At 40.8% G+C, this 27,957-nt stretch overlaps 1 protein-coding gene across 5 annotated transcripts in view; it reads left to right on the forward strand.

Annotated features, from left to right (window-relative positions):
• Positions 1 to 27,957, forward strand: part of PEMT (phosphatidylethanolamine N-methyltransferase) — a 170,341-nt gene that overhangs the window by 118,571 nt on the left and 23,813 nt on the right. For all 5 annotated transcript variants that reach the window (XM_069087900.1, XM_069087903.1, XM_069087901.1 and 2 more), the window contains exons 4-5: positions 1,295 to 1,440; positions 26,992 to 27,103. In XM_069087900.1, the coding sequence (XP_068944001.1) occupies positions 1,295 to 1,440; positions 26,992 to 27,103 (258 nt within the window). The remainder of the gene's footprint in view (positions 1 to 1,294; positions 1,441 to 26,991; positions 27,104 to 27,957) is intronic.

Here is a 27,957-nt window from a genome sequence, read left to right on the forward strand (position 1 = left end):
CTGTTTCTATTTCTGTGCCGCTAACCTCCTAGGCAGCCAGGCTCAGAAGCTTGAAGTTAGCTTTCACTCTTCCTTTTTCTCAACCCTCACATCTGCTTTGTGGCCAAGCCTTTTGTTTCTATCTAAAGTATAAGGTAATTCTAGTTAGTACCCTTCTTTACCCTCCCTCTACTACTAGGCAGCTAGGTAGGAAATGGACAGAGCGCCGGGCCTGGAATCACCTAAGTTAAATTGGGCCTCACACAATGGCTACTTGTATGACCCCTGCTAAGTTACTTAATCTCTGCACCTACTGCCCAAGGTTGTTGCAAAGATCAAATGAGCCAGTTTTTATAGTGTAACGTGAATGCTGCCTTTTATCAGTAGTAGCCTATCCAAAGTCTCATTACTTCGTGTCTGGACTATTAAAGTAGCCTCCAGACTGTTCTCCATATCTTAAGTCTCTCCCCCTTTCCAGTCCATTCTTTCCTTCCCTGCAGGATAAAATAAAAGCTCCTTGGCCTAACATTCGAGGCTCTAGTTTGCTTCCTTATCTTCCCTTCACACTTCGGCCCTCTGCAAACCCCAATTCCAAGTGCAATGAGAAAATGTGCCTTTGAGTCAAGGATGGGAAGTGGGAGATAAAGCTGGAAAAGGAGGTTGAGAACTGATTTAGGAGGCCTTTCAGTGCCAAGCTGAAGAGTTTGGACTTTCTCCAGCAGGCCATGGAGAACCTCTGAAAGGATATGAGTCTTCACATGTCAGGACACTGGGCAGCAAATGTGGTCCAACCTCTATAGCCTTCTATTCCTACTTCTGCCTTTGGAAATCTCTAAGTTATTCTCTTTGGCCTCTCTCTCCTTTTGTTTTTGGAGGGGGGAAGGTAGGGCAGTTGGGGTTAAGTGACTTGCCCAGGATCACAACTGCGTGTGTCAAGTGTCTGAGGCTGGATTTGAACTGAAGTCCTCCTCACTCTAGGGCTGGTGCTCTATTCACTGCACCACCTAGCTTCCCCTTGTCTTCCTCTTTAGAGAGTAAGCTCCTTGAGGGCAGGGACTGTCTTTTGCTTCGTTTTGTATCCCTAGTGCTTACCCAGGCCCTGGCACAGAGTAGGTGCTTAATAAGTGGATTGAATTGAATTGAATCAAACAGCTTGAGTCTTCATAGGGTTCGATGCTATGTAGAATCGACCCAAGAATCTGGGTATGATGGCTTTAATGGACTTGGCAAATTGAAGGGACTGATCCCTGGCTCTTACAGGCCAAAACTAAAGCTTCCATGTCTTCCTCTTGTCTTTTCTCTTCTTTCCTTCTAGCTTTACCCAGGCCATGGTGAGCCAGCCGAAGATGGAAGGGTTGGACTGCGTAGGGGCCTACTATGTAGGCCTCGTCATCCTGGGAGTTGGCATCATCTTTGTGCTCTCCAGCTTCTATGCCCTTGGATTCATTGGGACATATCTAGGTAAGATCTTGAAGAGCTTATGTCAGAGCACCTGACCCTGTCCCTACCTCACCCAGACAGAGCTGGCAGTGGGGAGGCTGGGTAAGCTCTGTCCATTCAGTATCAACTATGTTCTCAAGGTTCACTACAAATGGCACCATATAGCTAGCTCTGCAACCTTATCTTAGTATGAAAAAGCTCCCTAAGATAAGGATTCTAAGAGAAAAAGACTTGGGTTCAAGAATTCTGGCTTCCAGATTTAATTAAAAAAAAACAACTATGTGACCTAAAGGGAGTAATTTGTTCTGAGACGTAGTTGTAAAATAAAGAGATTGGCCCAAAAACCTTCTGAAGTTGCTTCCAACCCAAGCATTCTGTGAATATATGAGTGCCTTGTGGAAATATTTGAACACCCACTGTGCTTAGAGAATATTGTTTTGGCAGCTAGGTGCCATGGGAAATCGAAAGCTGAATGAAACCTGCCTCCTGCCCTCTGAGAGTATCCTACTAAAGAGAATCCCAGAAACTCAGAGTTAGAAAGGACCTATAGCCTAGCTCATATCCAAGCAGGAATCTCCTTCACAAATTACCCCACAGCTTGTCATCTAACCACTAAATAAGCACCTCCAGTGATGGGGAACTCAATCACCTTCCCCATCAGCCCATTCCGCTTTGAGTGCTTTAATTGTAGAAATGTTTACCTTAGATCAAGCCATCATCTCTTTTGCAACTTAAACATATCATTCTTAGATCTTCTCTTTGGCACCAAACAGAACAATGCTAAGCCCCCTTCTGCATGTTAATATTTGAATATAATTATAATTTCTACCCCTCCCTTTAACACCAAGTCTTCTCTCCACTGCTGAGTTCCTTCAGCCAGTCTTCCAATCTTTGTAAGGCTTCTCGTCCATGGACCGTGTAAATTCATGTTCTGTCTCCTTGGCTCTACTCTTTTGTCAGCAACCTTTCTAAAATGTGAGCCTGCAACTGAACACATTCTAGATAGGGAGAGATCTAGGTACCGAAGAACTAGAATCTGTTTCATTCTGGACACTGTTTCTTTCAATGGAGACCAAGATTGCATTAATTTTTTTGACTGCTCTGTCACACTCTTAACTGATAGTTAGCTAGCAGACCATGAAAAGCCTCTGTTCTTTTTCACATGTCTTATCTTAAAAAAAAGATAAATATTTTTTAAAAATAAATTTTAAAAAAGAGAAGAAATGGAAGATAGCTAGCAGGATAAAGCACTAAATGATAAATTTTAGTATAGACATTCGGTATGCTAGGTCAGCTGTAGGAGAGATTGCTAGAACCTGGGATGAAATGGAACCACGGACTCTTTATTTAAGAAATTATTTTTGTCTTTATTAATTTGTTTGTTTACTTTTAGCTTACAAGATTCCATTCTACAATCCCTTGAGTCTTAGATTTTTCTCCCTCCCCACCCCTTGCCATGGCGGCATACAATCAAATGCTTCCACATTAGACATTAGTCATGTTATGAAGAAGGATTATAATGGATGGAATTGACAGTGGGAAAGAGGAAACAAAACCAAACAAGAAAAAGAAAAAGAGGAGGAAGTTTGCTTCAGTCTGCATTCAAACTCTGCTCTTTCTAGTTCTTTCTCTGAACGTAGACATCTCTCTCCATCATGAGTCTTTTGGGGTTGAGCTGAAAAGAGTCCAGGCTGTCAAAGTTGGTCGTCACACATACGCTGTGTCTGTAATTGTGTACAGATTTCTCCTGGGAACCACGCACTCTTAGAACTGTAGTGTTTGAAGCCCTTTGAGGCCATCCTGTCTAGCTTGCCTCCCAAAAATGAAAGTCACTCCATATAACTAATGTGTTCCCACCTTGAACATTTCAAGGCAAGATATTGAACACATTTCTAAAACACTCTAGTTGTTAGAAAAGTCCATCCTAAGGAAGCTGAGAGCTATTCCATGAAAACCTCGACCCATCGGTTTTTCCCTAAGGGAAGGGCTCATAAAAGCAATGGGACTTGAGCTCTGCTGGAATGAAGTAATACTGGTTCTAGTCATGGCTTTGCCACTTACTAGACATGTGACTTTGGACCCATCACTTTGCTTCTCTTCCCTCAGTTTACTAGATTTGATGCCATTTGATGCCATATACAGTGGTCCTTCAGCATTTTTAGGCCAGTTCCACTCAGGATAGGCAAATGTAGGGACTGGTCTGAGAGTAGTTTTAATGGGCTTCCTCCTTCTATCTCCTTCTACCCAGAGGACGTAGGGACTTTCGGCATAGCCATTTCCCATAGTAATTCGGATGGCAAGGTGAGGAAGAGCCATGAGACAGTGTTTGTTCTGTGTGGCACCGTGAGAGCCAGATTTGTTGGCAGGGACTTGGACTATTCCTTTTCCTCTACCTCCAAATGGAAGACAAGAGTTTTAAAGTGGAATGATTTCTTCTTTCTTCTTCTTTCTTTTGGTAAATAGTATTTTTTTTTCAATTACTTGGAAAGATAGTTTTCAAAATTTATTTTGAGTTTAAAATTTTTTCTCCCTCCTTCCCTTCTATCCTCCTTCTCCAACATGGCAGGCAAACTAATATAGGTTATACATGTGCTGTCATGTAAACATATTTCAAGTGGAATGATTACTGTTCAACCTGGTTTATTGCTTTCCACAAAACTCCCAGGGGTTTGTTTTTACTGGAAAGCTAGGGACTTGAGTCAAATAGCCCACAAAGTGGAGGAACTCCAACCTAGTCAGTTCTGGGAAAGGCTCTTGTCCTCGCAGGCTTCTTGAAGTTAGCCTGGGAATAGATTCTTCCCTTGAGTGGCAGTCCAGTTCTCTGTAAAGTAGATGAGTCTGTGCCTTGGATGAGATCCTTTGCCTCTGGATGCAGATTCCAGCCCCCAGATGAGCCTGAACAGGTCTGGCATCGGGCTTGCTTGCTGTAGTTTACTATTAATATTCTTCACTCTTGGGTCCTGGTTTGCAGATCAGGCAGCCACTGTTTGCTGTCCAGAATCAACAACACAGGCTTTGTAAGGCTAGACAAGGCACCTGCACCAATGACATCAACTTGTCCCTCTTGTCTTGGAAACCAGCAAGTGGAAAAAAAACTGTGGAGAGTCTGGGGGGGAAGGAGACAGAGAAAACTTGTCAGGAAGAATAAGAATAAATCTTGAGGGAAGAAACCTACCTAATTTTATTTTGTCTGCCTTCGGGGCTATTGTCATTTATATTGTTGTAGCCTGTGGCTTTGGGGTTTATTATTCCTTTGGCCCTGCTTTATCAGGCCATACATATCTTCCCATGTTTTCTGAATTCTTCATGTTTGTTATTTCATAATTACATTTATAAATCATAATTTCTTCAGCCATTCCCCAGTCATGGGACACATAATCTGTTTCTAGCTTTCTGTTATTACAACAGTGTTACTAAGAATATTTTGGTACATAGGAGTCTTTCTTTCTGTCATTGATTTTGTTGGGGTGTAAATGGCTCTCAGGCTCATAGTAGTGGGCTCATGGGATTAAAGAGTATAAATAATTTAGTGCCTTCTTTTAAATAATTCCAATTGTTTTCCAGAGCATTTGGACCCATTTATAGCTTTGTTAGCATTGAATTAATGTTTTTGTCTTACAACAGCCCTTTCAACATTGGCATTTGCCATCTTTGGCAATTGGGTATGAAGTGACACTTCAGGGTTATTTTAAATTACTTTGTGTTGCTCTGATCATTCATGATTTTGAACAATTTTCATATATTTGTTGGCATTTCTTCTTCGCATGTCTTCAGTTTATTTCTTTTAGAAGACTTTTTTCATGTTCTGTGATATCATGTCTGCAGGGAAGTTAGAGCAGCTTGTCCTGTGTCTTACACTTATAGCAAGCAAGAGAGACAGACAGACAGACAGAGAGAGAGAGGCACTTGCCCTGTAGGACCTTCCAACATGAGAAAGAGCCATGGAAAAATTGGATAAGCCTAATGAGCCCTTCCTCCATCTTTGGACCTTGGAAATGATTACAGCTTGGAGAAGAAAAGACTTAGGAGCTGGGGAAATGACATGATGAGCTATGAAGCTAGTGACTAGATATGAAGAAATAGTTGGATTTCTTGGGGTATGGACATAGCTAGTATGACTTGGGGTACGGATAAACAACTTCCTGATGCCATTTGCATAAAAACTTTTAAGAGGACTAAATATTCTTGCACTGATCTTTGAGACATAGAAGAATTCAGGGTCAAAAATCCCTAGAGCACTGCTTAAAGTAAGAGAAAGAGGCCAAAATGATGATTCCATGTGTCATTATACTTGTATATATAGAAAGTAGATTGGTTCAGCTGTCTTAATAATACAAGTAAAAAGGGTATGTGGTAGACTGATTTTGAACCCTATAAAACTGGAGCTAGGGAGGATGCCAAAGTGATTTGAAATATGGAATTGGAAAGAAGAGGGAACTTGCAGAAAATAATCTTAATTTTTTTCAGCAAAGTATGAGTCAAGGTCCTGTGACAAGAGGGAGTGGGAAAGGTGGGAGTTGGTGGCTTTAGAGAAGAGAAGGTTTGGAACAGCTACTATGTTTGGAACAGCTACAGTCTCCAAATATATGAGAGTTAATTTTCTTCAAAGTTCAGTTTAACTTATTTCTTCACAAAGCCTTTCCTGATCCCTACAGCTGTTAGTGCCTTTCTCTCCAAAATTACCTTATATTTATTAATTTTGGATATTATTATATGTGTACATGTTGTCTCTTGGTAGAATGTAAACTCATGGAAGGCAGGGATTTTATGTATTTCTATCTCTAGGACCCAGTGTACCTGGCACACACAGTAAATGTTTGTTGATTGATTGATGCTTACTGGATTTTTTCATAGGAGTATGTCTTAATATGTAATGCTACTTTTCTCCCTGACTCCTTTAAATATTCTGTTTCTACCATTCAACTCTAATTCTCACCTATTTAACCTCCAAATCATCTGCTACCCCCATGATCCCCTGAATTATGGGAATTCCCCATTGCCATTCCCCTTATAAGTTTTAATTGGCAGCAATAAGACTTATAAAAATCAAAAGGAGCTCCTGATGAGGGAATGATTGGGAACCCTAACCTTAGGATCACAGAATAATGGGATCATGGACTTAGAGCAGAAAGGCACCTTAGAGGCCATCTCATCCAACCTCCAAAATTTTCAGCTGAGGAAACTAAGTCCTGGAGAAGCAGTGACTTGCTCATGACCACGAAGGTGATGAGTAACAAAGCCAGGACAGTGACCCCAGGTTCCTGGGCAACAAATCTAGCACTTTGGTGGCCACCCAGAACAAACTCTGTGTCTGGGCTCTTCCTCACCTTGCCATCCTGTTGGTATGGCAAATGGCCTTGGTGGAAGGAGGAAGCCCATTAAAACTGTTCTCAGACCGGTCCTTCGATGTGCCCATCCTGAGTGCAATTGGCCTAGAAATGCTGAAGGACCATTGTGTTTGGCATCAAATGTAGGGTGAGGTGCTTACCCAAGGGCTGTGAGTCACTGTTCTCAAACAAGGTTTCTGTGCCAGGCGGCTCTGCCCCTACAGCAGTGTTGGCATTATCACCTCACCTCTACCACCATGATGCCACTTCCTGCTTCCTTGGAAGAATGAGCTTTCTAGCGGTCCCCAGGGCCAGCACCTCAGGGTTTCCTGTGCCCTTTGTGCCTTCACAATTGCTGTGATGCAGTTAGCAAAAGGCCCCTAACTGGATCCCAAAGCAGTGCCCATTGTAAAGACTCTGCCCTATTTTTCTACTTCTGATTAAACAGAATTGTTCTCTTAGAAAGGAGACAAATTAGGATCTTTCTAGATGGGAACAGGATGCCTCTAGGTTCTATAGCCAGGATGAACTCTTACAAGTTCCTGGGGATCTCAGATTTGCCCTATATATGTAGGGGGTGGGGTAGAATCATAGAATTCAGCAGGGCTCGTTCTTGGTTTGATTCCCTCACTCCCAGCCTATTCCCCATCTCATTTACTGGCCTGGGCTTCCCATTACAGTGATTCACCCAAGCCCTGGTTCACCCTCTGCTTCATCCCCTCAAGGCCTTGGTCTCTTTCCTCCAGAAGGCAGAGCTTCTGTAATCTGGGGGACTTGGAGACATCCTCTTTTCCCAAATTACACATTTGTTTTGGAGATTGGTTCTCCCCATCTCCCCTGGGCCAGAAGGGCAACAAGCACTTATTGCTGATCAGTATGGAAACTTTAACCTGCTCTGTTTTTCTTATCTAGTTTAATCCTCCCATCCTTACACACTGTGGTGGATTCCCAGGCCTCACCATATCAGCACAGTGCTCCACTCAGATGCTGATCCAGCTTTAGCCCTATGTTACAGTTCAGGCTCCTCAAATTCACGTAAGCCTCCAGCTTCAGCCTCTCCCAGCAGTGGGGATCACAGGCATGTACCACCATATTTGCATTTTAACAAGGGCTTTTATCCATAAAAGTTCTATCCTAATGTGTCATCTTGATTGGCAAATGTCTTCATGTTATCAAGAATGCCAGGTTGGGGGCAGCTAGGTGGTGCAGTGAATAGAGCACCGGCCCTGGAGTCAGGAGGACCTGAGTTCAAATCCAGCCTCAGACACTTAACACAAAAACTAGCCTTGTGACCTTGGGCAAGTCACTTAACCCCAAATTGCCCTCCCAAAAAAATTTTTTTTAATAAAATGAAAAAAGAATGCCAGGCTGGCAGGTCCTAGTATATTTGTCCCTTAGGGAATGAATTTTTTGGCCTTGGCAACCCATGAAATAAAAGAACAATTTTTTAAAAATCACCCTTCTTCTACTACTATTCCTGCAGTGAGTAGCAGAGGATAGAGTAGCATAAAAGAGTGAGGACCATATTCTTTTTAAATGATCTATAAACATTAATTTATTATTTATAAGGTGAATAAACATTAATTATTGGTATTCTAAGTCCTTCGCATTGATTGGTTGATGTGAGATCTTTGTCCGATAACAATGACAAAAGTACAGGAGAAATTAAACCATGTCGATATTGACATTTTGTTATCAGGGAAATCAGAAGATAAAAAGTGAATCTAGAGGGACGTATAGCTGATAGGTCCCCACAGAGAAGCAGATTGAGAAAGGACTTGATTTTTGTCATTTGCTTTCAAGTCAAAGAAACCTCATTTCTTGGGATACTTCGTCCCCTCACCTCATGCTGAGTAGAAAGAAGACAACCCCAGCTTAGGTAAAATCTGTTGAAAAGCCCAAGGAGCACAGAAATTCTGTGAAGAACATAACAGGTCTTCTAAATCAAGTTCCTATCTAACCTCATTCCCAGTAAGAAAATACGGTTTGGGAGTGCAAAGTTAGTCAGTCAGCATGTAATCGTTTCTCTTTGTCAGGCACTGTGCTAAATGTTAGGGATACAAAGCAAAACGTAAAAATAGTCCCTGCCCTCAAGGAGCTTATGTTCTAATGGGGAAGACACCGAGTAAATAAATAGGCATCAACAGTAGGTGAAAGAGAACCCTTAGTAGCTGGGGGAACGAGGAAGGGCCTCCTGCAGAAGACAGCATTTGAGCTGAGTCCTGATAGAAGATTCCTGGAGGCGAAGCTGAGGAAGGAGAACATTTCAAACATGGGGAAGCCCATGGGAGGGCATGGAAACAAGAAGGAGTATCATGTAAGAGGAACAGCAAATCTGTAAATTAAAGATTGTATAAGGGGGAGTAAGACATAGGAAGACTAGAGATGTAGGAAGGGGCCTGGTTGTAAAGAATATTAAATGCCAAACAAAGCAATTTCTATTTTATCTGGGAGGTAATTGAAGGGCACTAGAATTTATTTATTAAGATCTCACATCAACCCAGCAAGCATTTATTACGTATTTACTATGTGCCAGGTCCTTGAGCATACCAATAATTAAATTAATGTTTATTAGCATTTTAAATAGGGAGTCATGTGGTCAGACTTAGGCTTTAGGAAAATCATTGTGATAGGCAAGTAGATTGGAATGGGGGAGAGAGAAATGAGGCAAGGATACCAGCAGTCTGAGTACTGAGACCCTGAGCTAGAGTGGTGGTGGTGTGTATAGATAGGAGGAGGTGTGTAGGTAGGGGTGTGTGTGTGTGTGTGTGTGTGTGTGTGTGTGTGTGTGTGTGTCCTAGACAACTGAAAAACCTTCTATAGATTCAGAAGAGTCAAAAGAACAACTTTCCAGGGATGAAATTGACCACATCCTAACAGATAAGGAACAATTGATTACTGAAGTGGGAATTCATTTCCTAATTGGTTTTCTGTATGCAGTCGGATGAGGACAGATAAAAATCAATACCAAATTAAAAGTAAGGAGAAGATGAGAAGGCAGTGTGTAACAGTTCCCAGTCCAATTTATCTTAACAAGCCATTGACTCTAAAAAAATGGAAGTCAGGGCATCCATTTTCACTTAGAGCAGGTTAGGATGTAAATCACTCACCCTACAGGCACAAGGCCGGCGAACACTGGATTGTGCTGCTGGTTAGCGTGGCACCGTCCCACGTGGCAGCCAAGAGGAGTCTTGGTTCAGTGTCCAAGCTCACTTACAGAACATTAGAGATAAAGATGGAGGAAGAGCATAAGCAGTCCCACCTTTCAAAACAACCCAAAGACATGGAAGGGAGAACAAGCCTGATGGGAATTTGGTATGAGACCTGAGCAAGTCCTATCATTTCAAGAACATTAATAGATTTGATCAAAAAGAAGGCAACAACTGCCAAATGAGTGCTTCTCCAACAGCTTGTCCTTTTTACTGATAAGCTCCCTTCAGCTGCGCATGTAGAGTCTGACATCTCAGTACCTGATGAAGTGGCCCTGAAGATAAGGTGGGGAGGAGCAGACAGATTTAGCCAAGTATGTGCAAAAAAAGGAAAATCTATGCTGAAAATATCTCAGAGAGGCTGCTGCCAGAATAATGGAGAAACTGCTGCTGTGTCATTGCCAAATAAAGCTGGTGACATCAGCAGCTACAATCACGGAGCTTGACTTGTGCAACACCACGGAATCTTGATGAGAACGTTCTGGTGAGGGTGTCCTGGATGGAAACAGGGCAGGGAGACAGGTAATCTTTCACGGAAGATTGTCTGCGGAGAATGTCTTTACAGTCACATAACTGATCAGTGTGAAGTATAAGAAACGCCAGATCATTCTGTTTATTAGCTGTTGTTTCCGTCCTGCTTGGGGTTGTCTTGGCAAAGATACTAGAGTGGTTTGCCATTTCCTTCTCCAGCTCGTTTTACAGGTGAGGAAACTGAGACAAACAGGGTTATGTGACTTACCCAGGGTCACACAGCTATTATGTATCTGAGGCCAGATTTGAGCTAAGGAAGATGAGTCTTCTTGACTCCCAGGCCTGGTGCTCTCTATCCATTGTGACACCTGGTTGTGTCTATTTGTTAGTTATATAAAAGTATTTGGATAGAACAAAACCTAGCTTCTTCTCCTGTAAGTTGTTTTTGATGTTCTGTTGGGATCCAAAGCAGTAGAGAGCCCACAGATGTGTTGTGCCTCACCCCAAACCCAGGTCAGGAACTTGCAGAGGTCAGAGCAGGAAGGCAGCTATGTCAGTCTTTGATGTAGATCAAAACAATTTGGGAACACTGCAGGCTTGTGGGTTCTCAGCCTGAGCTATCCCTGAAATCCTGGAATAATGCAAAAAAAAAAAAGGGGTAGAGAGTCAGATAAACCTTAGGTACAATTCCCATCATAACACATACAGGATGTGTGACCCTGCGCAAATCCCTTCTCACTGCTTAGAAGGTGTTGGCCTCCGCTGAGAGATGTAATTCCCCAGTGGGCATGCCCTACCCCAATGACATCATAGGTTCAGTCTCTGTTCCTATCCTTAGCCTATGTTAGGATTATACAACAGTCCTTAATGAATGCAACCACAGGGGCAGCTAGGTGGCACAGTGAATAGAGCACCAGCCCTGGAGTCAGGAGGACCAGAGTTCAAATCAGTTCTCTTAATACAAACTCTTAATACTTACTAGCCATGTGACCTTGGTCAAGTCACTTAACCCCAATTGCCTTGCTTACCCCCTTGCCCCCCCCCCCCAAAAAAAAAGAAAAAAAATGCAACTACAGGCATCACTTTTGTTTCTGTATCATGACTACAGTAATGGTGAATTAGGCCTCCCATCTCTTGGAAAAAATGGTAGGCTAGAGTGTGAAATGATGTCATTATTTTGATGTGGGTTCTTTTCCCCATTTTTAAACTTAAAAATACCAAATAAAGTAGTCATTTCCATATGCATTGTTGAATAGGAGATTATACGTAAAACTAAGAATTCCTTTTATGTAGAACTTGCTTTTCTTTTCATAATAAATTTATCAAAGCTGTCCTGCTTGTCTGTGATTCCTAATGACCTTTTTTCAGTGGTTTTCTCATTTTAAGGATGTGAGGGCATGAGATGTAATTTCTCTTGCTAGCCCCCTCCTCCCACCTCTTCTACTGAAAAGGAAAAAAAAACACCTTGTAATAAATGCATAGTTGAGGAAAACAAAATTTTCCACATTCACCACGTCCAGAAATATATCTGTCCTTTACTTTGAGTCTGCCATTTCTGTGTCAGGAGGTGAGCAACATAGACTTCATCATCAGGTCTTAAGAATTATGGCTGGTTATGATATTGACAGTTTTCTTCAATCTTTGCAAGTTGTTTTTCTTTACATTGTTATGTCATAGCTTCCTTCACTCTGCATCAGTTCATACAAATCTTCCCAGGTTTCTCCAAAACCATCCCCTTCTTCATTTCTTTTTTTTGGCTTTTTTTGGGGAGGGCAGTTGGGGTTAAGTAACTTGCTCAAGGTTACACGGCTAGTTTTTTTGTGTGTGTGGGTGTAAAGTGTCTGAGGCTGGAACCGAACTCTGGTCCTCCTGACTCCGGGGCACTTTACACACTGCACCACCTAGCCGCCCCTCCCTTCTTCATTTCTTATAGCAAATACTATTCTATTCCCTTCATATGCCATAATTTGTTCAGCCATTCTCCAATTAGTGGAATTCCACCCAGTTTCCAATTCTTTGCCACCACAAAAAAGCTTCTATAAATATTTTTTTATATTAGAGTTTGCTTAGGACTAACCCCTCCCTCAATGGGAGGTTTGCTTATAAATGCTTTCTTCTGGGCCTATGTTTTGAGTATGCCCATCACCATAGTAGCTTTTTATAGCGTATTCTTTTTTTGATTGCTCATTTTTCCAGCCTAACTTCAGACGTTATTTTAGTGCTGTTGCCCTTATTTCCTCTTTATAGTGGAATTTTTATTTCTATTTCTTCCTTCCTTCTTCCCCTTTTCTTCCTGATTCCCTGTTGAGTGATGTGTTTCTGTACCTGATTGTTTGTATGTGTATCCTTCCATCCTTGGACCAGTTTAAATAAGAATAATGCTTGTGTCTCCCACTCCCCCCACTCCTTTGTCCTTGTTTGTGTATTATTTAGACACCTTAATTATTTGAGAAAATTTCCCCATCTTTCCTTTCCCTTCTTCTACTCCTCAGTGTGATTTTTTTTTTAATTAAAGGGACCATCCCTTGACTCACTTTTTTTTTTAAAGCAATTGGGGTTAAGTAACTTGCTCAAGGTTACACGGCCAGTTATTTCTGGGTGTGGTGCTAAGTATCGAAACCCGGATTTGATCCCCAGGTCATCCGGACACTGGGGCCAGTGCTCTTACTCACTGAGCCACCTGGCCACCCGCTCTTGACTCACTTATAAAAGAGGCCCATTCACTGAATGGGCATTAACTCACTAAAGTGAGAACCTGAAAAGACCTTAACCAAAAAGGGCCAGGGTCTCCCATTTCATCCTGCGCCATCTCCACTCATCCTGATGAATATCTGGCCATGGGACCCAGATGGCTAAGGAGAAGAAAGTGAGGCTCTTGACCTTGCACAGTCCTCCCTCGCTGAAATCAAAGTCAACTGCAAGTCATGTCAACATCTCCCTTATGTTATGGTGCTCTTCAAGAATGAAGGACAGAGGGGCGGCCAGGAGGCTCAGTGAGTAAGAGCACCAGCCCCAGTGTTGGGATGACCTGGGGATCGAATCCGGGCTCAGATACTCAGCACCACACCCAGAAATAACTGGCCGTGTAACCTTGAGCAAGTGACTTAACCCCGATTGCTTTAAAAAAAAGAAAAGAATGAAGGCTAAACACAACACAGCCTCAATGCAGTCATCTTCCCATTCTTCTTTTAAGATCACCAAAACATAACAGAACAGCTCCCAGACCCTCTGTCCGATCAGACTCCTCCTCTGAAGCCAGTGCTGATAGGGTTCGGAGGGCACCTCTGTGTCCTCTCCCCATAACAGGACATTCAGAGTTTGTCCTTGTTCAGAGCCTTATGATTCTTTGCTCTAGTTTCCCTTTTTATGCTTGCTTCTCTTCACTCCTGTGTTTGAATGTCCGCGTCTCCATGCAGCACTGCTTCTTTCGCCAGGAATGCTTTGGCGGAAGCCCTCTGTTTCATTAATGGTCCATTTCCCCCTCAGCAGGATTATTCTCAGTTTTGACTTTTCAGTTATTCTTGGTTATAAGCCTATATCCTTTACATTTTGGAATGTTATATTCTAAGCTCTCTGCTCCTTTATAGTGGTCTCTTCTAAATCATGTGTGATCATGATTAGGAGTCTTTAGTACTTGAATTCTTTCTTTCTGGCTGCTTACAGCATTTTTATTCTTTAACCTAGAAACTCTGGATTTTGGCTAAATTGTTTCTGGAAGTTTTCATTTTGGTATTTCCTTTAGAAGGTGAATGATGGATTCTTTCTGTTTACATTTGGTCTTCTAAGTAATCTAGGCAATTTTCTTTTGTGATTTTTGGAAATACAAAGTCTAGGCTCTTTTAGTCATGACTTTCAGGTAATCCAATGATTCTTAATTTTTTTTTCCTCAGTCTGTTTTCCAGGTCAGTTGTTTTTGTCATTATATACATTTTCTTCTTTTTTAAAAATCTTTTGACTTTGATTTCATATTTCTTATTAGTTCATTAAGTCATTAATTTTTATTTAGTTCATTTTAATTTTTAGAGAATTTGTTGATTGGCCAAGGTTTTACGCCTCTTGAGCCAAGTTATTAATTCTTTTTCCCATTCCTTCTTCCAGAGTTATTTCTTTTCCAATGTTTGCCTCTAGCACTTTCCTTTCCTCTATAAAAACATTTTTTAACTCATGCTTCATCTCTTCCAGTAATTCTAATTGAATGTACGCCCAAGCTGCGTTTTTCTTCGAAGCTTTGTTTATAGATGTTTTGGAATCACTTTCTTCTTCTGGGTTTGTGTTTTGAGCATTCCTATTACCATAATAGCTTTTTCTGGTAGGACTCTTTTTTGTTTGCTTGTTCTTCCAGCCTACTTCCTAACTGCAAACTTTTTATTACAGCTGGTCTCTTGATAGTTCTGGAGGAAAGGGCCTGGTGGTCTTACTACTGCTTTCTTGGGATAATGAATATTGTGTTATTACAGATCTCAGTACCATATCACACTAGGTACCAATAACTTTTCAGTATTCCTGAAGTCATCGGATCCAGAGTGAAGTCTTATTGATGCCCCTGTGCTCTGATCCCCGCAAATTCCTGACCCAGTATTGGGTCTAAGCTGTGGGGTAGGCTGCTGCGGGACTCAGCCACTAGCAGCCATCTGGGAAGCCCTCCTGGTTCTGAGTGACAGAACTGCAGGCTCCTGTTTTGTTCTGGGATTCCTTCTCTAAAGATTCATCTTTAGGCTCCAGGCTCATCTAGAAGTTAGAACTGAGACCCTGTTCTGTCCCTAGGGTCAGTGCCATACTATTATTCTTTGCTTCTGAACTTGTTCCTCTCGGCCTAGGGCCTATGGCTGCTCTCTGCCTTGGAGTACTCCCTACTCTGGAACACCACCCCTGGCTGCAGGTTCCCTTGGATCTGTGACATGAATGAGTAGTGAATGACAAAGCTGTAGGTTGGCATTGTCCCCACACCCTGGTATAGATCTGGAACCTCCTTTTGCTGTGTTAAACAGCCTCCCTGGGTACCAGAGTGCCCTGTATGTGGCTTGCCCCAGACAAGATCCTGACCCCAGCATCCACAGACATTTATCTTTCTCTCTATGCCAGCCTAGGCTGGAAAAATGACTTGTGACTTTTTCTTGGATTTTCCTATCAGGATTCAGTCTGGTGCATTTTCTAGATTTGTTTGAGAGAGTTTGGTGGGAGGACTATGTTGTACTTCTTCCTACTCTGCCATCATGGCTCTGTCTTCCTCTCACTTATAAAAACATTTTTAAGCTTTTAAAAATTCTCACTTCATCTCTTCCAAGAGATCTAGTTGAACTTTTTCCCAAACTGTATTTTTTTCTATGAGACTTTGCTTATAAATATTTTGTAATCATTCTCTTTTGAGTTTATGACTTGCTTTTTGTGATAGGATTCTTTTTTCCTTTGCTTACTATTCCAGCTTTCTTCTTGACTTTTGTCTTTATGTTAGGGCAGGGCTCTACACACTTCCAGAGGGGGATGTCTTGGCTGAGCTTGTGTCCTCTAGGGTCCTGTTGCTGCTTTCTTGGGAGTATTGAGTGTTACGTTATTCCAGGATCTCATGGAGAGCTCAGATTGGGGACCACAAACTTGAAGTGCCCCTAAATTGTTCTGATCCAGAGGAAAGACTGATAGTTCCTCTACTTCTCTGAGCTCTACAAGTCCCTGACCTGGGTTTGATGTGAACAACACACATGTGGGCTTGCCCCTGCTTGGAGTTCCAGTAGATTGCTACTGGATTTAACCATTATCAGCAAGGTAGAAAGCTCTACTGGTTCAGAGTGACAGAATCTCTCTTTTCATCTAAGTTTCCTACTCTGGTTTTTCTGATGCAGTCCTCAGACTGTGCTAGAGGCTAGAACTGAGACCCTACCGAACTCCCACACATACCTGCTGCTGGCTTCAGATTTTGCCCCTTGTTCAGTATGCAGCCTGTGACCTGGGACCACTTTTCACCCTGGAACATCACCCCTAGTCAGAGGTCCCCTCTTCATTCTACCTTGAGCTATGACTTAGAACTGAGTAGTAAGAGGGATGCCAGTTACCGTAGTATCTATTCCTACACAATCCCTTTTGGCTCTGGGACATCTTCTTGCCCTCATTCACTATCTCTCCTTGTACTGTAATGTTTTGCATGGCCCTTCCTAGCCAGACTCTGTCCCCAGTGTCTATGACCTCTCTGTCTATCTCTCTGTGGCAACCTGCACTGGAAAAATTACTCAACTTGATTTTTTTTTGAGGTTTCCCAATCAAGACTCAGTCTGGTGCATTTTCTGTTTCTGTGTAGAAGAATTGTGGTGTAGAGATCAGCTGTACTTCTTCCTGTTTCACTACCATTTAGGCTTCCCCTGAAGTGTGTTTCTTGAAAGCTAGAGATCGTTGGATTCTGCCTTCTAACATGTTTTGCTATCCACTTCCTTTTTATAGGTGAGTTCGTTCCATTCACAGTTGTGGTTGTAATTTTGTATTTCCTCCAATAATATCCTCTTATACTTTTTTCTCTCTTTGCCTCACCCACTCTAGGTAGGTGTCAGTAAGAGATAGTGGTGAGAGAAGGAAGTATGCTCAGTGCTTTCTCTTTGTACTCCCTGTTCCCTATTATACCTTTTGTAAAAATCTAATTTACTTACTTTTAGTTTACAACATTCAGTTCCACAAGTTCTTGAGTTACATATTTTCTCACCCTCTTCCCTCCCCCCCTTGGTGGCATGCAATCCAATATAGGTTCTACAATACCTTCACATTAAACATTAATCAAGTTGTAAAGAAGGATTAAAAAACCAATGGGATGAACAATGAAAAAGAAGGAACAAAACAAAAAAGAGAGAAAGTCGACATTCAGATTCTGTAAATCTTTCTCTGGATGGGCATAGCCTTTTCCATCATGAGTCCCTTGGAATTGTCTTATAACCTTGCATTTCTGAGGCTAATCATATGTTCTTACCCTTTTGTTTTAAACTCCCCTTAGCAATCCTGCCCTGAATCTACTTTCCTCCCCCTCTCCCAGTTCCCTCTCGTTTCTCTATTGATTTGAATGTATTTCTTCCACAAATTCTTTGTATTTACATATATGTGTGTGTTTTATATTCCTTTATATTTTATATTCCTACATTTATATTCCTTTGACCAGTTTCAATGAAAGTGGATTCAGATGACCCTTACTTTCCTTAGCCCTTCCTCCTCATTTGTATAGCTTTCTACGTGTACTCTCAGATCATATGAGATAGGAAGTTTCACACAGCCTTGATTCTCTCCCTTTTCTTTTCCCTTTTCTTCTTTTATGATCATCATATAGTGAAACTTTTCCTTCCAGGCCCTTTGTGTCATTTAGACAATTGATTCTCCTTTCCCTATTAAACAATAAACACTTCATTCTTGTATGTTCCCTTTCCAGTTTTTTTTAAATTTTTGTCTATTGACTTCTATTTTTGCATATCAAAGTTTCTGTTCAGTCTTCTTATTAGGAATGATTGGAAATCATCTATTTCATTGAAGGTCTGCTTTTTTCCTCTGTAGGTTTGCACTCGGTTTTGGTTGGTAAGTTACTCTTGGTTCTGGAATGTCATTTTCCAAACACTCTTCTCTTGTATGATCTTCACAGTGGCTCCTCAGTACTTAACCTCTTTCTTCCTGGCTGCTTACAGTATTTTTTTTTTATTAAAGCCTTTTCTGCCATTCCTGGGAGGTTTCTTTCAGAAGTCTGTATTTTCATTTTACAAACTAGTTCTAGTGGGTCTGGGAATTTTTCTGCAGGATTTTTTGAAAAACAGTAATGAATCTCATTTTTGGTTGTTGCTCCTAGGTCACGTTTTGATATGATAATCTCATCCTTTCTTCTCTTTTTTCCCTAGCCTTTTAACTATTTCAGTATTTTCTCTTGTTTCATGGTGTCATTAACTTTTATTTGATCCATTATGATTTTCAGAAGGTTTGTTCCAGGTTGTTAATTCTCCTTCCACGTCTGTCCTGCAGAGTTCTCATTTTTTCCAATTCCTCACTCTAGAGCTCCTCTTTCATGTATAGTATTGTTTTGAAAACTCGTACTTCATTTAGTCCAGCGCTTATTAAACTGTGGGTCATGAGTTTAAGAAGCACCGAAGGGGTTATGAGTGAAAAAAGTTTCAGATGTTCATGAATTGTAGCTATCTTTGTGGCCAAGCAGTGTTTTTCTTTGAGTCCTTCTCTTCTTTTGGGTTTGTGTCTTGGGCATTCCTGGCTCCATAATAATTCTTTATCATCAGAAGAAGCACGTGAACCTCACCACTACTCCTACTGGCAGATAGCAGTGAGGACCCTGTAGCTGTTTTCCCCCTGGAGCTTTCCATAGCTCCCAGTTCAAGAAATGTTAACACTAAGTATACATGATAGCAACTTCTCATGAAGAGTCTGCATTTCAAGCAAAATGAGTTTCTTTGTGAGGTAACACTTCCCACAAAATGAACTCTCTTCTGCTACTGGCATGTAGAGATGAAGCACAACCCCATCTCATTTTCTTGCATTTGCACAGCAGACCTTTTTTGAGCAAAGGGATAATCAGAGTCTTGAAAGTCCAAATTCTTCTTGCAACTCACAAGTTCCCTCTTACTTCATTTGCATAACAATCAGCATAATTCATTTTTATTTTGCATGAAAGGAAGAAATGCAGGTCACATTGGTCCATGATATTATCTTTCGAAGTGCTCTGAGTCAGAGGAAGTCAGACATAGGATGGAGTTTAGCAGGCAAGATTATGGGGCAGAGCCACATTCACAATGGCAGTGTTTGGAGGGCGAGAAGATTTTTGTTCAGAAATATGCAATTATCACACAGTTGAAAAGAGACTCAGGCACAGGACTGGATTTAATCTGAGTGGACTCTGGATGGAAGACTGTCCTAGCTCCAGGATTCTTTTATCCAGATGCCAGCAGAAAACAAAAGCATCATCTGCAGAGAGGCTGATTGCACTGATGGAATACTTGGAAATCTCCAAGAAATAGATATATGTATCCCTGAAACAAATGATGCTTGCTGGCATTAAGAAAGGGGGAAAAAAGACTCGATAAGATATTACAGAAACAAGCTACCAGTGAATAATAATTATCTCCTGCCTTGTTTATTACAAAAAGATGTCTCTTGCAATGAGATTTTCTTTGATTTTGCATGTACTATAACTCTCCTATTTAAATTGGTTTCATCAACCAGGGAACTTGAATCACAAGTGGCTCTTTAAAATTTTTGTTCATGATGGTCTCAGAATTCAGATTGAAGCATGTTTTTTTCCCTTCATTTTCCTTGCCCTTTTTTGGGAAGGAGGAGTGAGTGGACGTGGCTTGTACAGAAATATTTTTACATGGTTTACATGGTTTCATATGTATAATGGGTATCATTTCTTGCCTTCTCAGTGTGTGGAAGAGGAAGTGGAGGAAAAGAGAGAACTTAGAAATAAAAATAAAATTAATATAAAAATGTGCATCAGTTCAAAAAAAGGAATTGCATACATTTATTAAGATTGTGTTTACATTGATATTGTTGTTTTCAGTCTTTCGATCATAATTTCAGGTACAACCAAATTGTTTTTCTTTTGTTTGATTTTATTAACCTTGACCATTTCATTGAGTTGATCAAGTCCAATTTTTCTTTTTAACAAAGGTAGTTGTTTCCCACCTCTCATTATCTTGGAAGGATTTTTCTTAATGTATTCTAGCATTATGAATTTATTGAAAAATAGGCATTGCCTGCTTAATGGTTTTGTACGTCTTTAACTTGGAGTGTATTTTGAATGAAATAAGTTACTCCCGGTATACAAAATCCTCGATTAATCAGTGTACCTCTGCCTATCCAAAGGCGAGAGCTACAGCAGGTGCACTGAATTAAAATAAAAGTAGGCATTTCCACCTTAAATTCCCTAGTTTTCCATAAGGCAAACCGCCTAATAATAAGTCTATGATTAAAATATTCTTTTTCAATTATTGAAAGACATTTCCTTCTGGCTGTTGTGTAACAGTCCTCAGGGAAGAATATCGCATCACATTTTGTAGAGTGAATGATCTCGAATGTCAAATGTTTAAATCTTGTAATTATGGTAAACATATTGTAGATTTGACCTTCTGTTGAGATAACTAGTAGCTAGGTTGTCCCTTAGGATTGCCTTCAGAAATCTATTAAAATTATGTTTTGCATGACTGCTCATGTATACCATATCAAATTGAGGGGGGAAGGGAAAAAGAAGGAACAGGAGAGAATCTGGAACTAAAACTTTTTAAATGAATATTACAATTTTTTATGTTTACTTAGGAGATAAAATATTGACAAATATATTAAATGTAAAGGTTACAGACACGTTACACAGTATGTGAATAGTAGGCCTGAGGCAGCTAGGTGGTGCTATAGAAAGCTGGCCCTGAAGCTAGAAAGACCTGACTTCAAATTCAGCCTCAGATACTTTACTTGCTGTGTGACCTTGGGTAAGTCACTTAAACTCCATATTCTTCAGTGAATAGCACCTTCTTCCTAGGGTTATTATTTTTTTTAATAATATTTTTCCCAGTTCCATGTGAAAACAATTTTTAACATGGGTTGTTTTTTTTTTTTAATTTTGAGCTCCAAATTCCTTCCTTTCCTTTCCTGCTCCCTGAGACAGTAAGCCGTTTCATGTAGGTTATACATGTGTAATCATCCAAACATATTCAGTAATGTTGTGAAAGAAAACACAGAAGAAAACAAAGGAAGTGAAAAATAGTCTGCTTCAGCCTATGTTCAGATTCCATCAATTCTCTCTCTGGAGGTGGGAGCATCCTTCATCATGAGTCCTTTGGAATTGTCTTGGATCATTGCATTGCTTAAAATATCTGTCAGTCCCAGTCGATCATCCCTCAGTCCTGCTGTTACTGTGTATGATGTACTTTGCTTCAGACATGTCAGCTTTCCCAGGTTTTTCTAAAAGCATCCTGTTCCTCATTTCTTCTAGCACAGTAGCATTCCATTACAATCATATACCACAGCTTGTTCAGCCATTCCCCAATTGATGCACAGCCTTCCCAGGGTTAGATCGAATGAGATAATATTTGTAAAGCTCTTTGCAAACCTTAAGACCTTCTATATGCATCCTGATGAAGGCCATTTTGGCTGGATTGCAAAGGGGAAGGGTAATCATGTCCAGTGGAAAATGGAACAGCAGTTTGGGGACAAATCAGACAGGGCATTTAAAACTAAACAGAGGAGTTCATATATTCTATCATAAAGGCAATATGAAGCCACTTAAGTGGTTGAGTTTTGGGAGTCACTTATCAGGTGAAGAGGTCTCAAATTAATTATAGAATAATAGAACATTATAGAGCAGGTATTTCCCTTCTGCCAGTGGACAGTGCAGACAAATCTAGAGTGGGGAGGGGAATAAGGTTCAGGTAGGTGGGAATGAGGGAGGGAGTATACAGTTCGGATTGAGGGTGGGTATTTGGTCATTGCCAGTCAGGAGTTCAGTATCTTTAGGACAAGGAGGGTACAAATATGTATGGTGGGGTTTTTGTGTTTGTTTGTTTTTTTTATTTTATTTTATTAAATTTGTTTATCTACTTTTAGTTTACATCATTCAGTTCTACAATCCCTTGAGTTCCAAACCTTCTCCCCCTTCTCCCCATGATGGCATGCAATCTGATAAAGGATCTAAAAATACCTTCACATTAAGCATTAGTCAGGTTGTAAAGAATTATAACCAATGAAATGAGAAAGAAGGAATGAAGGAAAACACAGAGGACAGAGAGCAAGTACTTTGCTTCAATCTGCATGCAGACTCTGTAGTTCTCTCTCTGGATGTGGACATCCCTTTCCATCATGAGTCTTTTGGAGATGTCTTATAACCTTGCATTGCTGAGAGGAGCCCAATCTATCACAGTCAGTCGTCACAGATACAATGTGTCTGTAATTGTGTACAAAGTTTTCTGTTCTGCTCTCCTCACTCAGCATCAGATAGTCTAAGTCTCTCCAGGATATCATGAAGTCCCTCTGCTCCTCATTTCTTACAGCACAATGTGTCTTGTGTACCTAAGTTATTCCACTGGTCCACTATTCTATTCCTTACCAGTACCCAGTAGTGTTCATAACTGCTGCTTTATCATACAATTTAAGACCTGGTCTGGCTGGGCCACCTTCCCTAGCATTTCTTTTCATTAATTCCCTTGATATTCTGGACCCTTTGTTCTTCCAGATTAATTTTGTTACTATTTTTTCTAGCTCTATAAAGTAATTTTTTGGTACATTTATTGGTAAAGCACTTAATAGGTAAATCAGCTCAACCTAGCCATGAGCAATTGGTATTTTTCCAATTGTTTAGATCTGACTTTATTTCTGTGAAGTCGTTTGTAATTGTGTTCATATAGTTCCTGGGTTTGTTTTGGCAGGTAGATTCCCAAATATTTTATAATGTCTGCAGTAACTTTAAATGGAATTTCTCCTCCTATTTTTTGCTGAGGATATAGGAATGCTGAGGATTTACGTGGGTTTATTTATGAGTTTGTTAACCATTGATGAATAAGTCCAAGCAGCATATCAGAGGGTGAGAGGAGATCTGCTGGTGAAGCCAGATGATTAAAAGGTTTAAGTCCTGGGCCAAGGCCCTCCAAGTCTTTCTCATTTACTTGGCCTCATTGTACGCACTGAGGCATTGTTGCTGGTTCATCAGAACTTCCAGAAGCTTGGCCTTTAACAGGTACAAGCAACACCTGGGGGTGCTATGTCCTAGAGATCACCAGGATCCTAATGACAGGGCAAAAGATGGTTCTAGGACAAATGAGTGGGCAAGAGGCAGTGATTAACTGGTAGATGAAGGGAATTGTGTAAGTACAGGTTGGTCTAGATAGGTGGCACAGTAGATAAGAAAATCTCTTGAATTCAAATCCAGCCTTAACTAGCTCTCTGACCCTGGACAAATCATTTCACAATCGTCTAGCTTAGTTTCCTCATCTGTAAAATGGGGGCAGTAGTAGGACACACATGTGCGTGCGCACGCATGCACACACATGCGCGCACACACACTCCCAGCTTTGTTATGAAAACAAGGTGAGATAATATTTGTAAAAGCATTTCATAAACCTAACGCACTATATAAAATGTTACAGTGAGGATGATAATGATAGTTTTCCCTGGTTTTAGCAATGCTTTCAATAAAGTCTATCAGACTTTTTTTAGTGAGAATATGGAGACATGTGAACTAGTTAATGAATTCCAAATACTCAGAACTTGTTTGGATCACTGGTCAGAGAACACTCATTTATGACTCAATGTTTATGTGGCAGAAGGTCTCTAGTAGAAGACCACAGGGATATGTGCTTGGCTCTGTACTCTTTAGCTTTTTTTTTGGAGTGGGGGGAAAGGCAGGACAGTTGGGGTTAAGTGACTTGCCCAAGGTCACACGGCTTGTAATTGTTAAGTGTCTTGAGTCCGGATTTGAACTCAGGTCTTACTGACTCTAGGGCTGGTGCTCTACTCACTGCACCACCTAGCTGAACCCTCCTTTTCTACAAAGGAATTTTGAGGTCTTCTTTGAGGCAATAAGGAATAGAACAGCTGAAGGTCAAGTACCTCTCCACAGAAGCTGATGAAAGACTATTTCAGATACAGAGAAAGACAAAGGGAAATCCTGAGAGTTTAGAGGAAAGGAAAGAGGTTATAACCCTTTCTGACTGGGCATGTGCATATCCTCAGTGAATCTGAATGGTTATGAAAAGATTTTCTCACCTGCACACATATGCACAAACACACACACACACACATACACACACACACACACACACACACACACACACTCCACAATCATTCAACCCTGTGGGTAGTCGAAACATTACCAGCCTTTCACTGCCAGATTAAGAGCTCTGGAAAAGTTTATTTTCTCTCTGCTTTGGGAGAACTTGTGGGGGTAGGAAAAACCTCCACCTGCCAGTACAGAACAGTACATTCATTTGGCCCTTCAACAGTCTTATTATATTTAACTTCAAGGAGAAAATGACCTTTCATACAATGTAACTTCCCCCACAGTCCATTTATTGAAAAACAAAACACCCTTGTATGTGTGTCTCAGGTTCGGTTTTCATCTAGAAAAATCATAAAACTTGAACAGTAACATTTTAAAATGTACTGTTGGCTCAAAAGAACCCCCAACTATTTAAAAAAAGGCCATCTTTTTTCTTAGAAAGACTGTTCCATGGCAGGATGTACCCTGCACAACTACAACTGAGGGAGAATTTTTTTAACTAAAGAAGGGGTATAGGTGAACCTGGGAAATAAACTAGATAAACAAAGTCAGAACACTTTTACATAAATAAAATCATTGCAGCTAGATTTAGAAAAGAAGCAGTAAGTTGGGAAAAAAAAAACATTGTAGGAAATATCTCTGATAAAAACCTAATATCGAAGATATATTGGGTATTGATACAAATCTATACCAGAGTAAGAACCACATCCACCAATACATAAGGAATTAAAGGATATGAACGGGCAATTTTCAAAAGAATAAATGCTCTCTATCAACTATATTAAAGAATACCCCTGAAGCACTAATAATAAGAGAAGTGCAAATTAAAACTGAGGCTTCACCAAACACTGAGGTGGTGGCACTATGACTGGAGAGAAAGGAAGAGATGTAATGGAGATAGTATGAACAAGACTTGGCCATTGGATAAATATGTAGGTCAAGGGGGAATGTGAAAGAGGTTCACACTGAGATCGTGAGCATTTGTGCCTGGTGGTGCCTTCGACAGAAACAGGGAAATCTGAGACAGAAGTAGATTTGCAAGAAAGGATAATAAGAGTAAGTTCTGTTTTGGACATGTTGAGTTCGAGATGTCTCTCAACATTTGAGATCCAGTTTAAAATGTCACTAGGCAGTTGGTGATGCAGGAGAGACTGGAGTTGGATCTATAAGTCTATGAGTCATCTGCATAGAGAAGATAAATAAAGTCATTGGGAGGGGGTGAAGAATCTCTAGAAAGAAAAGAGGAGAGAAACCCAGGACAGAGCCTTACAGAGCAGCCATATTTAGGAGGTGTGATATAGATGATGATCCCTCAAAGAAAATGAGAAGGAGCCATCAGTCAGATAGGAGGAAGAACAGGAAAGTGAAGTGTCACCAAATCCCCGAGAGGAGAAAGGATACAGAAGGTGACCAACAGTGTCATCTGCAGCAGAAAGGTCACGTACTGAGGACTGGAAAAATACCATCAGAGAAGGAAGAGATAGGGTCAGGAAGTGAAGGCAGTGAGTATAGGTGATTTTCTAAGAGTGTGACTGAAAAGGAGACAGGATGTAGAATTGCTTGAGGGGAATGCAGGGTCAAGTTTTTAAAGATGAGAGACACCTGTACGTGTTTGAAGTCAATATAGAACTAGCCATTGGATAAGGAGAGAATAAAGTGAAAATAAAGAGAGAAGTTGGCAATGGGGTCAAAATGATAGATGGAATAAATTCCTGAAGGAGATGGGGAGGGGACTGTGGGGACTCTGTTAGAAAATCAGTTAAGGAATTCCATGGAGCTGTGATGAGCCAGTTGAGTTTCATTTATGATAAGTCCTCTTGGCTTGGTTGTGTGACTTTCTTCAGCAGGGTTCAGAAGTATGTAAGTAGAAATAGCCCAATCACATGGTAGAGGGAACCTAGGGTTGGGCTTACCACTACAAGAGTGATGGTAAGACCAGGAATTCGTGTGTATTGTCAGTCTGGTCAACCATGGGATTAACAGAATGCCAGAGGGATAGGGGCTGAGATGAATAGGGATGATGCAGGAGAAAGAGGTTTCCAGCTCAGCCCATGGTGACTCTGAATTGCAGGAGCTCAGAGTTTGCCTGCAATGGAATGATCTGGGATCATTCTACTTTCCAAGGTCATGTTGTAACTGAGCACGGAGTTGGTGTGAGTAATGATTACTCCAAATCCTGGAGAATTGGAGTGGGGGTGTTAGCAGGAGAAGGCGCTGTGGTGGGAGTTGTGTGGGTGGCAGTTAATGGATTTTTAAGTCCTCAGAACATATTCTCTGTACCCTCTTCCCAACTGGGAATGAGGCACACCCAAAAAACCACCTGTCCTCAGGGCAAACACTGATTTCCTAATCTCTGAGTCATTGGAAGTCTTTGGTGACCTGTGGCGCAGGAGTTTGGGTGAATGTGAGACTCTTTTCTGAGGCTATCTAGTACAAATTTAGAACCTGTGTCCCCTGATTTATGGTTCTGTCTACTTTTTACCACATCATTCAGAGTGAACCATTGGACTGTTTGGAGGGTTGTATGTTTTTAATTCTGGAGAAAAATGATCCATTCTGTTGTAAAGTCATCTTCCCTGCCTCCAAACTCATGTGTCACTTCATACTGTTTGTGAGGACACATGTTGCTTTGGGCCATCTCTGCCATTATCATACTCATACATGTATCCCTCAGTGATGCTGTAAACTCCTTCTGGAGGGCAGATGTCTTATACATCTTGCCCTTTCCCAATTCTCCTTGTCCTTCCTCTGTAGCTAGCAAATATTAAGCATATAGTAGACTGTAATAAGTATTTGTTGAATGAATGAATGACCTTCCTGGTCCTGTTTTTGTCCATAGGTGATTACTTTGGAATCTTGAAGGAAGCAAGAGTGACAACATTTCCATTTAATGTCTTGGACAATCCCATGTACTGGGGGAGCACAGCCAACTACCTGGGGTGGTCAATCATGTAAGTATAAGTGTATATTTAGTATTTTCACTGTAATTATGGATCTCATTCATCTTACTATAAGATACCAAATTCTGTTGTTGATAAATACTATCAGTTAAAAATCTATTGTCAATATTATTAGTAATCTCCGTAATCAATTATTTTTATTATCACCAGTTAATTATTATCAATTACTGTGCCTAAAATAGTTCATAGAACATAGAGGTTTAGCAGATGCTTGTTGATTGATTTGATTGATTGACTAACAATTTCCTTAAGGGAAGAAAACATGATTTATTCAGAATTTGAAACCTAAAACAGGCCTTAAAGGACACATTCCAATCCTGTTATTTTACAGATGAGAAAATCCAAAGAAAGGAAGTGACTTGCCTAGGGTCACATGGCTAGTGATAATAGAGAAGGGACTAAACTCAAATCTATAATTCCCCATCTACTGTTCTTTTCTTGCCTTTTTTCCTTTTTCTTTTGTTCTATTATTCTTTTCCATGCTTAGTTCTTCTATAATACATAGCCAAGGGGTGACTAGGTGGTGCAGTGAATAGAGCACTGGCCCTGGAGTCAGGAGGACCTGAGTTCAAATCTGGCTTCAGACACTTAATACAAAAAACTAGCTGTAGGACCTTGGGCAAGTCACTTAACCCCAATTGCCCTGCCCTCCCCCCTCAAAAAAAAAAATTACATAGCTAAGCGCCTTCATAGGGAGATGCTCAATAAACATTTGTTGATTGATTTCAGCTACATGAAATCAACCATGCCATTTTGATCTTTTTAAGAGGGAATCCAGGACAGCTAAGTGGCACAGTGGACAGGGTGCGAGCCCTGTAGTCACTAGGACTTAAGTTCAAATCCAG

This window comes from Petaurus breviceps, unplaced genomic scaffold, assembly GCF_028583685.1.
Source record: "Petaurus breviceps papuanus isolate PSGF00001 unplaced genomic scaffold, PetGlider_PUasm1.0 183, whole genome shotgun sequence".
Lineage (NCBI taxonomy): Eukaryota > Metazoa > Chordata > Mammalia > Diprotodontia > Petauridae > Petaurus > Petaurus breviceps.